General features: G+C 42.4%; 1 protein-coding gene across 1 annotated transcript in view; it reads left to right on the forward strand.

The window, feature by feature from the left end:
* DNAH11 (dynein axonemal heavy chain 11) overlaps positions 1 to 12,390 on the forward strand; it is a 359,440-nt gene that overhangs the window by 343,122 nt on the left and 3,928 nt on the right. Inside the window, exons 78-79 of the mRNA XM_060632677.3 lie at positions 6,545 to 6,727; positions 6,807 to 6,922. Coding sequence (XP_060488660.3) covers positions 6,545 to 6,727; positions 6,807 to 6,922 — 299 coding nt within the window. The remainder of the gene's footprint in view (positions 1 to 6,544; positions 6,728 to 6,806; positions 6,923 to 12,390) is intronic.

Here is a 12,390-nt window from a genome sequence, read left to right on the forward strand (position 1 = left end):
GTTGGAAAGGGCAACATCATAAAGTCACCAGAATTAGCTCAAGCTTAAAGGGCATTTTTGGTTTGTGTGACTTTCTTTTTTTTTTTTTTTTTTTTTTTTTTAAATATATGAAATTTATTGTCAAATTGGTTTCCATACAACACCCAGTGCTCATCCCAAAAGGTGCCCTCCTCAATGCCCATCACCCACCCTCCCCTCCCTCCCACCCCCCATCAACCCTCAGTTTGTTTTCAGTTTTTAACAGTCTCTTATGCTTTGGCTCTCTCCCACTCTAACCTCTTTTTTTTTTTTTTCATTCCCCTCCCCCATGGGTTTCTGTTAAGTTTCTCAGGATCCACATAAGAGTGAAACCATATGGTATCTGTCTTTCTCTGTATGGCTTATTTCACTTAGCATCACACTCTCCAGTTCCATCCACGTTGCTACAAAGGGCCATATTTCATTCTTTCTCATTGCCACGTAGTATTCCATTGTGTATATAAACCACAATTTCTTTATCCATTCATCAGTTGATGGACATTTAGGCTCTTTCCATAATTTGGCTATTGTTGAGAGTGCTGCTATAAACATTGGGGTACAAGTGCCCCTATGCATCAGTACTCCTGTATCCCTTGGATAAATTCCTAGCAGTGCTAGTGCTGGGTCATAGGGTAGGTCTATTTTTAATTTTCTGAGGAACCTCCACACTGCTTTCCAGAGCGGCTGCACCAATTTGCATTCCCACCAACGGTGCAAGAGGGTTCCCGTTTCTCCACATCCTCGCCAACATCTATAGTCTCCTGATTTGTTCATTTTGGCCACTCTGACTGGCGTGAGGTGATATCTGAGTGTGGTTTTGATTTGTATTTCCCTGATAAGGAGCGACGTTGAACATCTTTTCATGTGCCTGTTGGCCATCCAGAGGTCTTCTTTAGGGAAGTGTCTATTCATGTTTTCTGCCCATTTCTTCACTGGATTATTTGTTTTTCGGGTGTGGAGTTTGGTGAGCTCTTTATAGATTTTGGATACTAGCCCTTTGTCCCATATGGCATTTGCAAATATCTTTTCCCATTCCGTTGGTTGCCTTTTAGTTTTGTTGGTTGTTTCCTTTGCTATGCAGAAGCTTTTTATCTTTATAAGGTCCCAGTAATTCACTTTTGCTTTTAATTCCCTTGCCTTTGGGGATGTGTCGAGTAAGAGATTGCTACGGCTGAGGTCAGAGACGTCTTTTCCTGCTTTCTCCTCTAAGGTTTTGATGGTTTCCTGTCTCACATTCAGGTCCTTTATCCATTTTGAGTTTATTTTTGTGAATGGTGTGAGAAAGTGGTCTAGTTTCAACCTTCATGTTGCTGTCCAGTTCTCCCAGCACCATTTGTTAAAAAGACTGTCTTTTTTCCATTGGATGTTCTTTCCTGCTTTGTCAAAGATTAGTTGGCCATACGTTTGTGGGTCTAGTTCTGGGGTTTCTATTCTATTCCATTGGTCTATGTGTCTGTTTTTGTGCCAATACCATGCTGTCTTGATGATGACAGCTTTGTAGTAGAGGCTAAAGTCTGGGATTGTGATGCCTCCTGCTTTGGTCTTCTTCAAAATTACTTTGGCTATTCGGGGCTTTTGTGGTTCCATATGAATTTTAGGATTGCTTGTTCTAGTTTCGAGAAGAATGCTGGTGCAATTTTGATTGGGACTGCATTGAATGTGTAGATAGCTTTGGGTAGTATTGACATTTTGACAATATTTATTCTTCCAATCCATGAGCAGGGAATGTCTTTCCATTTCTTTATATCTTCTTCAATTTCCTTCATAAGCTTTCTATAGTTTTCAGCATACAGATCTTTTACATCTTTGGTTAGATTTATCCCTAGGTATTTTATGCTTCTTGGTGCAATTGTGAATGGGATCAGTTTCTTTATTTGTCTTTCTGTTGCTTCATTGTTAGTGTATAAGAATGCAACTGATTTCTGTACATTGATTTTGTATCCTGCAACTTTGCTGAATTCATGTATCAGTTCTAGCAGACTTTTGGTGGAGTCTATCGGATTTTCCATGTATAATATCATGTCATCTGCAAAAAGCGAAAGCTTGACTTCATCTTTGCCAATTTGGATGCCTTTGATTTCCTTTTGTTGTCTGATTGCTGATGCTAGAACTTCCAGCACTATGTTAAATAACAGCGGTGAGAGTGGGCATCCCTGTCGTGTTCCTGATCTCAGGGAAAAAGCTCTGAGTTTTTCCCCGTTGAGGATGATGTTAGCTGTGGGCTTTTCATAAATGGCTTTTATGATCTTTAAGTATGTTCCTTCTATCCCGACTTTCTCAAGTTTTCCTTCCCTTTCTATTTCTTGGAATAGCTTGAGAAGGATAGGTATTATCTCTGCTTTAAACGTCTGATAGAACTCCCCTGGGAAGCCATCTGTTCCTGGACTCTTATTTGTTGGGAGATTTTTGATAACCGATTCAATTTCTTCGCCGGTTATGGGTCTGTTCAAGCTTTCTATTTCCTCCTGATTGAGTTTTGGAAGAGTGTGGGTGTTTAGGAATTTGTCCATTTCTTCCAGGTTGTCCAATTTGTTGGCATATAATTTCTCATAGTATTCCCTGATAATTGTTTGTATCTCTGAGGGATTGGTTGTAATAATTCCATTTTCATTCATGATTTTATCTATTTGGGTCATCTCCCTTTTCTTTGTGAGAAGCCTGGCTAGAGGTTTGTCGATTTTGTTTATTTTCTCAAAAAACCAACTCTTGGTTTCGTTGATCTGCTCTACAGTTTTTTTAGATTCTATATTGTTTATTTCTGCTCTGATCTTTATTATTTCTCTTCTTCTGCTGGGTTTAGGCTGCCTTTGCTGTTCTGCTTCTATTTCCTTTAGGTGTGCTGTTAGATTTTGTATTTGGGATTTTTCTTGTTTCTTGAGATAGGCCTGGATTGCGATGTATTTTCCTCTCAGGACTGCCTTCGCTGCGTCCCAAAGCGTTTGGATTGTTGTATTTTCATTTTCGTTTGTTTCCATATATTTTTTAATTTCTTCTCTAATTGCCTGGTTGACCCACTCATTCTTTAGTAGGGTGTTCTTTAACCTCCACGCTTTGGGACGTTTTCCAGACTTTTTCCTGTGGTTGATTTCAAGCTTCATAGCATTATGGTCTGAAAGTATGCATGGTATAATTTCAATTCTTGTCAACTTATGAAGGGCTGTTTTGTGACCCAGTATATGATCTATCTTGGAGAATGTTCCATGTGCACTCGAGAAGAAAGTATATTCTGTTGCTTTGGGATGCAGAGTTCTAAATATATCTGTCAAGTCCATCTGATCCAATGTATCATTCAGGGCCCTTGTTTCTTTACTGACCGTGTGTCTAGATGATCTATCCATTTCTGTAAGTGGGGTGTTAAAGTCCCCTGCAATGACCACATTCTTATCAATAAGGTTGCTTATGTTTATGAGTAATTGTTTTATATATTTGGGGGCTCCGGTATTTGGCGCATAGACGTTTATAATTGTTAGCTCTTCCTGATGGATAGACCCTGTAATTATTATATAATGCCCTTCTTCATCTCTTGTTACAGCCTTTAATTTAAAGTCTAGTTTGTCTGATATAAGTATGGCTACTCCAGCTTTCTTTTGGCTTCCAGTAGCATGATAAATCGTTCTCCATCCCCTCACTCTCAATCTAAAGGTGTCCTCAGGTCTAAAATGAGTCTGTTGTAGACAGCAAATAGATGGGTCTTGTTTTTTTATCCATTCTGATACCCTATGTCTTTTGGTTGGCGCATTTAATCCATTTACATTCAGTGTTATTATAGAAAGATATGGGTTTAGAGTCATTGTGATGTCTGTATATTTTATGCTTGTAGTGATGTCTCTGGTAATTTGTCTCACAGGATCCCCCTTAGGATCTCTTGTAGGGCTGGTTTCGTGGTGACAAATTCCTTCAGTTTTTGTTTGTTTGGGAAGACCTTTATCTCTCCTTCTATTCTAAATGACAGACTTGCTGGATAAAGGATTCTCGGCTGCATATTTTTTCTGTTTAGCACACTGTAGATATCGTGCCAAGCCTTTCTGGCCTGCCAAGTTTCAAAAGAGAGATCAGTCACGAGTCTTATAGGTCTCCCTTTATATGTGAGGGCACGTTTATCCCTTGCTGCTTTCAGAATTTTCTCTTTATCCTTGTATTTTGCCAGTTTCACTATGATATGTCGTGCAGAAGATCGATTCAAGTTACGTCTGAAGGGAGTTCTCTGTGCCTCTTGGATTTCAATGCCTTTTTCCTTCCCCAGTTCAGGGAAGTTCTCAGCTATAATTTCTTCAAGTACCCCTTCAGCACCTTTCCCTCTCTCTTCCTCCTCTGGGATACCAATTATGCGTAGATTATTTCTTTTTAGTGTATCACTTAGTTCTCTAATTTTCCCCTCATACTCCTGGATTTTTTTATCTCTTTCTCTCAGCTTCCTCTTTTTCCATAACTTTGTCTTCTAGTTCACCTATTCTCTCCTCTGCCTCTTCAATCCGAGCTGTCGTCGTTTCCATTTTGTTTTGCATTTCATTTAAAGCGCTTTTCAGCTCCTCGTGACTGTTCCTTAGTCCCTTGATCTCTGTGGCAAGAGATTCTCTGCTGTCCTCTATACTGTTTTCAAGCCCAGCGATTAATTTTATGACTATTATCCTAAATTCACTTTCTGTTATATTATTTAAATCCTTTTTGATCAGTTCATTAGCTGTTGTTATTTCCTGGAGATTCTTCTGAGGGGAATTCTTCCGTTTGGTCATTTTGGATAGTCCCTGGAGTGGTGAGGACCTGCAGGGCACTTCCCCTGTGCTGTGGTGTATAACTGGAGTTGGTGGGTGGGGCCACAGTCCGACCTGATGTCTGCCCCCAGCCCACCGCTGGGGCCACAGTCAGACTGGTGTGTGCCTTCTCTTCCCCTCTCCTAGGGGTGGGATTCACTGTGGGGTGGCGTGGCCCGTCTGGGCTACTTGCACACTGCCAGGCTTGTGGTGCTGGGGATCTGGCGTATTAGCTGGGGTGGGTAGGCAAGGTGCACGGGGGGCAGGAGGGGCAGGCTTAGCTCGCTTCTCCTTAGGTGATCCACTTCAGGAGGGGCCCTGTGGCAGCGGGAGGGAGTCAGATCCACTGCCGGAGGTTTGGCTCCGCAGAAGCACAGAGTTGGGTGTTTGCGCGGAGCAAGCAAGTTCCCTGGCAGGAACTGGTTCCCTTTGGGATTTTGGCTGGGGGAGATGGCGCTGGCGAGCGGCTTTGTTCCCCGCCAAGCTGAGCTCTGTTGTCCGGGGGCTCAGCAGCTCTCCCTCCCTTTGTCCTCCAGCCTTCCCGCTTTCTGAGCAGAGCTGTTAACTTATGACCTCCCAGACGCTAAGTCGCGCTTGCTGTCGGAACACAGTCCATCAGGCCCCTCCGCTTTTTTTTTTTTTTTTTTTTTTAATTTTTTTTTTTTTCAACGTTTTTTTTTTTATTTATTTTTGGGACAGAGAGAGACAGAGCATGAACGGGGGAGGGGCAGAGAGAGAGGGAGACACAGAATCGGAAACAGGCTCCAGGCTCCAAGCCATCAGCCCAGAGCCTGACGCGGGGCTCGAACTCACGGACCGCGAGATCGTGACCTGGCTGAAGTCGGACGCTTAACCGACTGCGCCACCCAGGCGCCCCAAGCCCCTCCGCTTTTGTCAGCCAGATTCGGGGGCTCTGCTTGGCCGGCGAGCCGCCCCTCCGCCCCGGCTCCCTCCCGCCAGTCCATGGAGCGCGCACCGCCTCGCCGCCCTTCCTACCCTCTTCTGTGGGCCTCTCGTCTGCACTTGGCTCCGGAGACTCCGTTCTGCTAATCCTCTGGCGGTTTTCTGGGTTCTTTAGGCAGGTGTAGGTGGAATCTAAGTGATCAGCAGGACGCGCAGTGAGCCCAGCGTCCTCCTACGCCGCCATCTTCCCTCTCCGGTTTGTGTGACTTTCAAAATGATTTTTTTTTTTAATTAGCGGATTACAAAACGTAATACCCAGATGTTGGGGTCCCACTTCCTCTGATTGTGTCTTGACACGCACAAGTGAAATGGAATTCATGACAGTTCTTCAATTCCCCAAATGCTACCAGTGAAAAAACTACAAATAGTAGCTCCTCCCTGGTGGGATCTAAAGAAGGGGAGGGGCTGCGGTCATGTACAGGTAGCTGAGCTAGTTGGCAGTGCATCTGCCCACCTCCACGGAGTGGCGGACATGTTTTCAATGCATTAGCAAGCATCATTGGAAGTTGTGGGATAGATTCTGGGACTTCCAAACATCAAGGATAGTGTCCCTGTGACTAAAAATGAAATACAAAGGGGACACCTCGTTGACTCATTGGTTAAGCATCCAACTCTTGGTTTTGGCTCAGGCAATGATCTCGTGGTTTCCTGAGTTCAAGCCCCACGTAGGGCTCTGTGCAGACAGCATGGAGACTGGTTGGAATTCATATTCTCTCTCTCTCTCTCTCTCTCTCTCAAAAATAAACTTTAAAAGAATCTTTAAAAAAACGAAATACAAAGGAGCTAAATTTTGTGTGTGTTAATGATTTAAGGTTAAGAATGTCTTGGATGACATTTTGGAGAAACTTCCAGAAGAGTTCAACATGGCGGAGATAATGCAAAAAACCTCAAACAGAAGCCCCTATGTTCTTGTTTGCTTCCAAGAATGTGAGAGGATGAATATTCTTCTTCGGGAAATCCGTGTGTCACTTCAACAATTAGACCTTGGTTGGAAGGTGAGTTTAAAAGTGGTACCAGAGCAGGTTTTCCCACATTGGAGGGCACTCACTATGTGTCCTCTTTTCTCCATGCAAGGGGGAGCTGACGTTATCTCCTGACATGGAAGCCCAGCAGTCCCAGCTGAGTTATGACACAGTGCCAGACGCTTGGAGCAAACTGGCGTATCCATCTACTTACGGCCTGGCCCACTGGTAAGTGACCCCCTCCCTGCTCCCACTGGCCTTTCTCCACCTGGGTGCTGGTTCAGCATTCTGAGTTACTGTTGTGTCAGAAGAACTGTGAAGGCTATACTTTATGAGTACTTTGGGGCTGTACTTTGTATAATTGTGCAAACTACCACCAGTTGTTCCTGAGTGTCTTTTGTGGGTTGCTCCAAAGGTAAAAATCAGTGAAAAATCAGGTGAAAATCAGGGTCAAAGCAAGGGGTCACAGCCCCTTACTTATTAGCTATTTAATCTTGAACAAAATACCTGACCTTCCTAATTTCTCAGTTTATCATGTCAAAAATGTAGGGAATAAAATTCCTTCATTCACTTATTTAAATGGCCATGGGAGGTAACCTGAGTTTGTTTTCGTGTCCCTTCATACCTTATTTTCGAAGCCAGTGATTACCAATGCCATCTCAAAGCTGACTTTTAAAAGCTCATAGTAGAGTACACCATAAATCCAACTGCTTCTGTGTGTGGCTGTGAGTGGAGAGAGGTGTCCCAAAGCCATGGATGAACATTCACAGCTCCCTCACAGCCAGGGCTCTCTCCAACTGCTCCTTGGCCTTCATAGTCAACACACAAAGTTTGAAAGGTTCCCTCCATTCCTGTCTTTTTGGTATGGAATTTTCTTTAATCCATACTTTCCTAAGTCTTTCTTCCATGAACGAGAATGGTCCTCTGAACCTTAAATTGGAAGGCCCCATGGGAATTCCAAATGAGGGGTGCCTGTGACTCTTAATCTCAGGGTTGTGAGTTCAAGCCCCATGTTGGGTATAGAGATTACTTGAAAAATAAAATCTTAAAAACAAAACTTTGGGCTACCTGGAAGGCTCACTTGGTTAAGTGTCAACTCTTGATCTCAGGGTCATGAGTTCAAGACCCGCTGTGGGCTACACACTGAAAATGTGTACACCTTGGAACTGCCACATAGGCAGCCAGGTGTTTGCTGTGTAGGGAGGTGTGCCAACATAAGAATGGAAGGTGCAACAAGAACAGACACTCAGACCAATGGAACAAAATAGAGAACCCAGAAATGGACCCACAAATGTATGGCCAACTCATCTTTGACAAAGCAGGAAAGAATATCCGATGGAATAAAGACAGGCTCCTCAGCAAGTGGTGCTGGGAAAACTGGACAGTGACATGCAGAAGAATGAACCTGGGCCACTTTCTTACACCATACACAAAAATAAACTCAAAATGGATGAAAGACCTCAATGTAAGACTGGAAGCCATCAAAATCCTTGAGGAGAAAGCAGGCAAAAACCTCTTTGATCTTGGCTGCAGCAACTTCTTACTCAACACATCGTTAGAGGCAAGGGAAATCAAAGCAAAAATGAACTACTGGGACCTCATCAAAATAAAAAGCTTCTGCACAGTGAAGGAAACAATCAGCAATACTAAAAGTAAACCGACAGAATAGGAGAAGCTATTTGCAAATGACATATCAGATAAAGGGTTAGTGTCCAAAATCTATAAAGAACTTATCAAACTCAGCACCCAAAAAACAAAGGATCCAGTGAAGAAATGGGTGAAAGACATGAATAGACACTTCTCCAAAGAAGACATCCAGATGGCCAACCAACACATGAAAAAAAATGCTCAACATCACTCGTCAGGAAAATACAGTTCAAAACCACAATGAGATATCACCTCATACATGTCAGACTGGCTAACATCAACCACTCAGGCAACATCAGATGTTGGCGAGGATATGGAGAAAGGATCTCTTTTGCATTGTTGGTGGGAATGCAAGCCGGTGCAGCCACTCTGGAAAACAGTATGGAGGTTCCTCATAAAACTAAAAATAGAACTACCCTACAACCCACCAATTGCACTACTAGGCATTTATCCACAGGATACAGGTGTGCTGTTTCGAAGGGACATGTGCACCCCCACGTTTATAGCAGCACTATCAACAACAGCCAAAGTATGGAAAGAGCCCAAATGTCCATCGATGGATGAATGGATAAAAAAGATGTGGTACATATATACAGTGGAGTATTACTCGGCAATCAAAAAGAATGAAGTTTTGCCATTTGCAACTACGTGGATGGAACTGAGGGTATTATGCTGAGTGAAATTAGACAAAGACAAAAATCATAGGACTTCACTCATATGAGGACTTTAAAAATTTTTTTTTTTAACATTTATTTATTTTTGAGACAGAGCATGAATGGGGGAAGGTCAGAGAGAGGAAGACACAGAATCTGAAACAGGCTCCAGGCTCTGAGCTGTCAGCACAGAGCCTGACGCGGGGCTCGAACTCACAGACCGCGAGATCGTGACCTGAGCCGAAGTCGGCCGCTTAACTAACTGAGCCACCCAGGCGCCCCTCATATGAGGACTTTAAGACACAGAACAGATAAACATAAGGGAAGGGAAACAAAAATAATATAACAACAGGGAGGGGGACAAAACAGAAGACACTCATAAATATGGAGAACCAACTGAGGGTTGCTGGAGGGGTTGGGGGGGGGGGAAGAGCTAAATGGGTAAGGGGCATTAAGGAATCTATTCCTGAAATCATTGTTGCACCATATGCTAACTAACTTGGATGTAAATTCTAAAAACCAAAAAATAAAATTAAAAAAAAAAAAGGAAGGTAGAATGTGGAAGGAACACAGATGGCAACAAACAACTGGCAGGAAGAGTGAGCAAAGCTACTCACTGGATTTCTGTGAATGCTGTGGATGTCCAAGTTTTTTTTTTTTTTTTAGTTTTGGGAGGGGAGGGGAGGGGCAGAAAGAGAGGGAGAGAATCCCAAGCAGGCTCTGCACTATCAGCATGGAGCCCGATGCAGAGCTTGAACTCACAAACCGTGAGATGAGCTGAAATTGCATGCTTACCTGACTGAGCCACCCAGGTGCCCCCCAAATCAAATTTTTTATTTCCAATAAAAAATATATTGTACTTAAGTTTTGTCATAATGGTAACTTTGGACTTCCATCTTATTTTGTGCTTATTTCTATATTTTTCTACTTTTATTGCAATGTTTTTCAGGCTTCTGTCAGTTTTAACAGTTTTATTACATGCTTATCCTTGTTTTAGCAGAGACGCTTTACATTGTAGCCTACACACTTGGCTTTTTTAATGTTTGTTTATTTTTGAGAGAGAGAGAGAGAGTGCAAATGGGAAAGGGGGCAGAGAGAGACACAAAATTGGAAGTAGGCTCCAGGAGCTGTTAGCACAGAGCCCCTGTGCAGGGCTTGAACTCACAAACCATGAGACCGTGACCTGAGCTGAAGTCAGACACCCAAGCAACTGGGCCACCCAGGTACCCCCATAGTTGACTGTTCTAATATAATGTAAAGTCAACACTTTAATCTCCCTCTTGCCTCCTCTGGTCTGCAATTGTAATTCAACCTTATTTTAAACCACAATATTTTTGTTTATAGTATTATTTTTGCTTTGACAACATGTGTTGTTGTCTTTGCTCCTTTGTTGCTTTTTACATCTGATTCTGGGCTCCTTTGTTCTGGGCCCCCGTCTCTTTTCACTGAAAGACAGTATCTATACCAGGGCTCTCAGTATATATGGTGGGGAGTAAATGGTGTTCTTTATCAGAATCTTTTTCCCTACGCTCTTGTACTATGGGTAACCTGCAGTTCCAGCATACGAATAATTTCGGCGCTTTGAGTTTGCTAACTCCATGGTTTTCTGGCATTTATTATAGCTGATGAGACTGTTCTTAAGTGTACTTGTCATCCCTTCACAACTAATCTGTTTTCTCTGGGGAAGTTCTTAAGATTTTTTTCTTTACTATTGATGTTCTGCAGTTTTACTGATGTATTTAGATGTGGGCTTTTAAAATTGTATCCTACTTGCTCCTGTGTGCTATTGTAAGTGTGTATGTCTACCCGTTGCTTCCACCCTGAAAAATTCTCAGCCCTTATGTCTCCCAATAAAGGCCATCTTCCTCATAATCTTCATTGTGTTTACTTATCTGAACTCTTATTTTCAGTCTCTGTCTCTGCTATATCCTGGTTGATCTCATCACTTCTGGGGGGGTGGGGGGACTTCATTTTGTCTTCAATGGTTTCCGGTTTACTGTGTGTCTCCCCTTAACTTTTACAATTTTATTGTCCTCGGGGCACCTGGGTGGCTCAGTCAGTTAAACATCCAAGTTCGGCTTAGGTTGTGCTCTCAGGGTTTGTGAGTCCGAGCCCCATGTCAGGCTCTGTGCTGACAGCTCGGAGCCTGGAGCCTGCTTCAGATTCTCTGTCTCCCTCTCTCTCTGCCCCTCCCCAATTCACGGTCTATCTCTCAAAAAAGAACAAATGTTAAAAAAAAAAAAATGTTTAATTAAAAAAGAAAATTTCATTGTCCAAAATCAATTTTTCAATTCCAAGTTGTTTATACTGAAATCAGAGAAAGTACCCAACTTGGTTTCGTAATTTCCTGTTTTTACGACTATTATTCTAGTTTCTTTCTCAGGGTTTTAAATATATTGAGTCCTTCAGATCTCTCTTGTTTTTATTTGCTGGATGATTCAGCCTTCTTGTTCATTGGATTTGCTGCCTTATTTTATGCCATATAATGAGCTGTCTTTATACTCAAAGGACAGGCTGGCTGGTTATAAAAAAAAAAAAAAAAGTTGAACCCACTCACTGTTGGGGGCTTTGTAGGCAGCGTGGCTTGCTCTGATCAAATGCTGCTGTATAGGGGTCTGTGGCTGACTTTCTTTCTCCTTTTCTAAAAGACTTCATGTTTTTTCCTTGCTATCCAGAGGATTCTCTGTCTTTGGTCTGTATTAAAATGTGTCCTGGCATTGATTTTTCTTGGTCACATTTTCTGGAAATATGGTATGTCCCTGATTTTACAGAGTCAAATTTGTAATTTAGGAAAACCCAAATTTCCTCAAATTGTACACAAGTTTTTTATTTCATTTTTTAATTTTTAAATTTACATCCAAGTTAGCATATGGTGCAACAATGACTTCAGGATTAGATTCCTTAATGCCCCTTACCCATTTAGCCTATCCCCCTTCCTGCAGCCACTCCAGCAACCCTCTGTTCTCTATATTTAAGAGTCTTTTATGTTTTGTCCCCTTCCCTGGATATTTGGATATTTGTCTTTCTCTAATTTTGCTTACCATAATACCCTCCAGTTCCATCCACGTAGTTGCAAATGGCAAGATTTCATTCTTTTTGATTGCCGAGTAATATTCCATTGTATATATATACACCAATCTTCTTTATCCATTCATCCATTGATGGATATTTGGGCTCTTTCCATACTTTGGCTATGGTTGATAGCGCTACTATAAACATTGGGGTACATGTGCCCCTTTGAAACATCACATCCATATCCCTTGGATAAATACCTAGTAGTGCAATTGCTGGGTGGTAGGGTAGTTCTATTTTTAATTTTTTGAGGAACCTCCATACTGTTTTCCAGAGTGGCTGCACCAGCTTGCATTCCCACCAGCAGTGCAAAAGAGATCCTCT

This window comes from Panthera onca, chromosome A2, assembly GCF_046562875.1.
Source record: "Panthera onca isolate mPanOnc1 chromosome A2, mPanOnc1 haplotype 2, whole genome shotgun sequence".
Lineage (NCBI taxonomy): Eukaryota > Metazoa > Chordata > Mammalia > Carnivora > Felidae > Panthera > Panthera onca.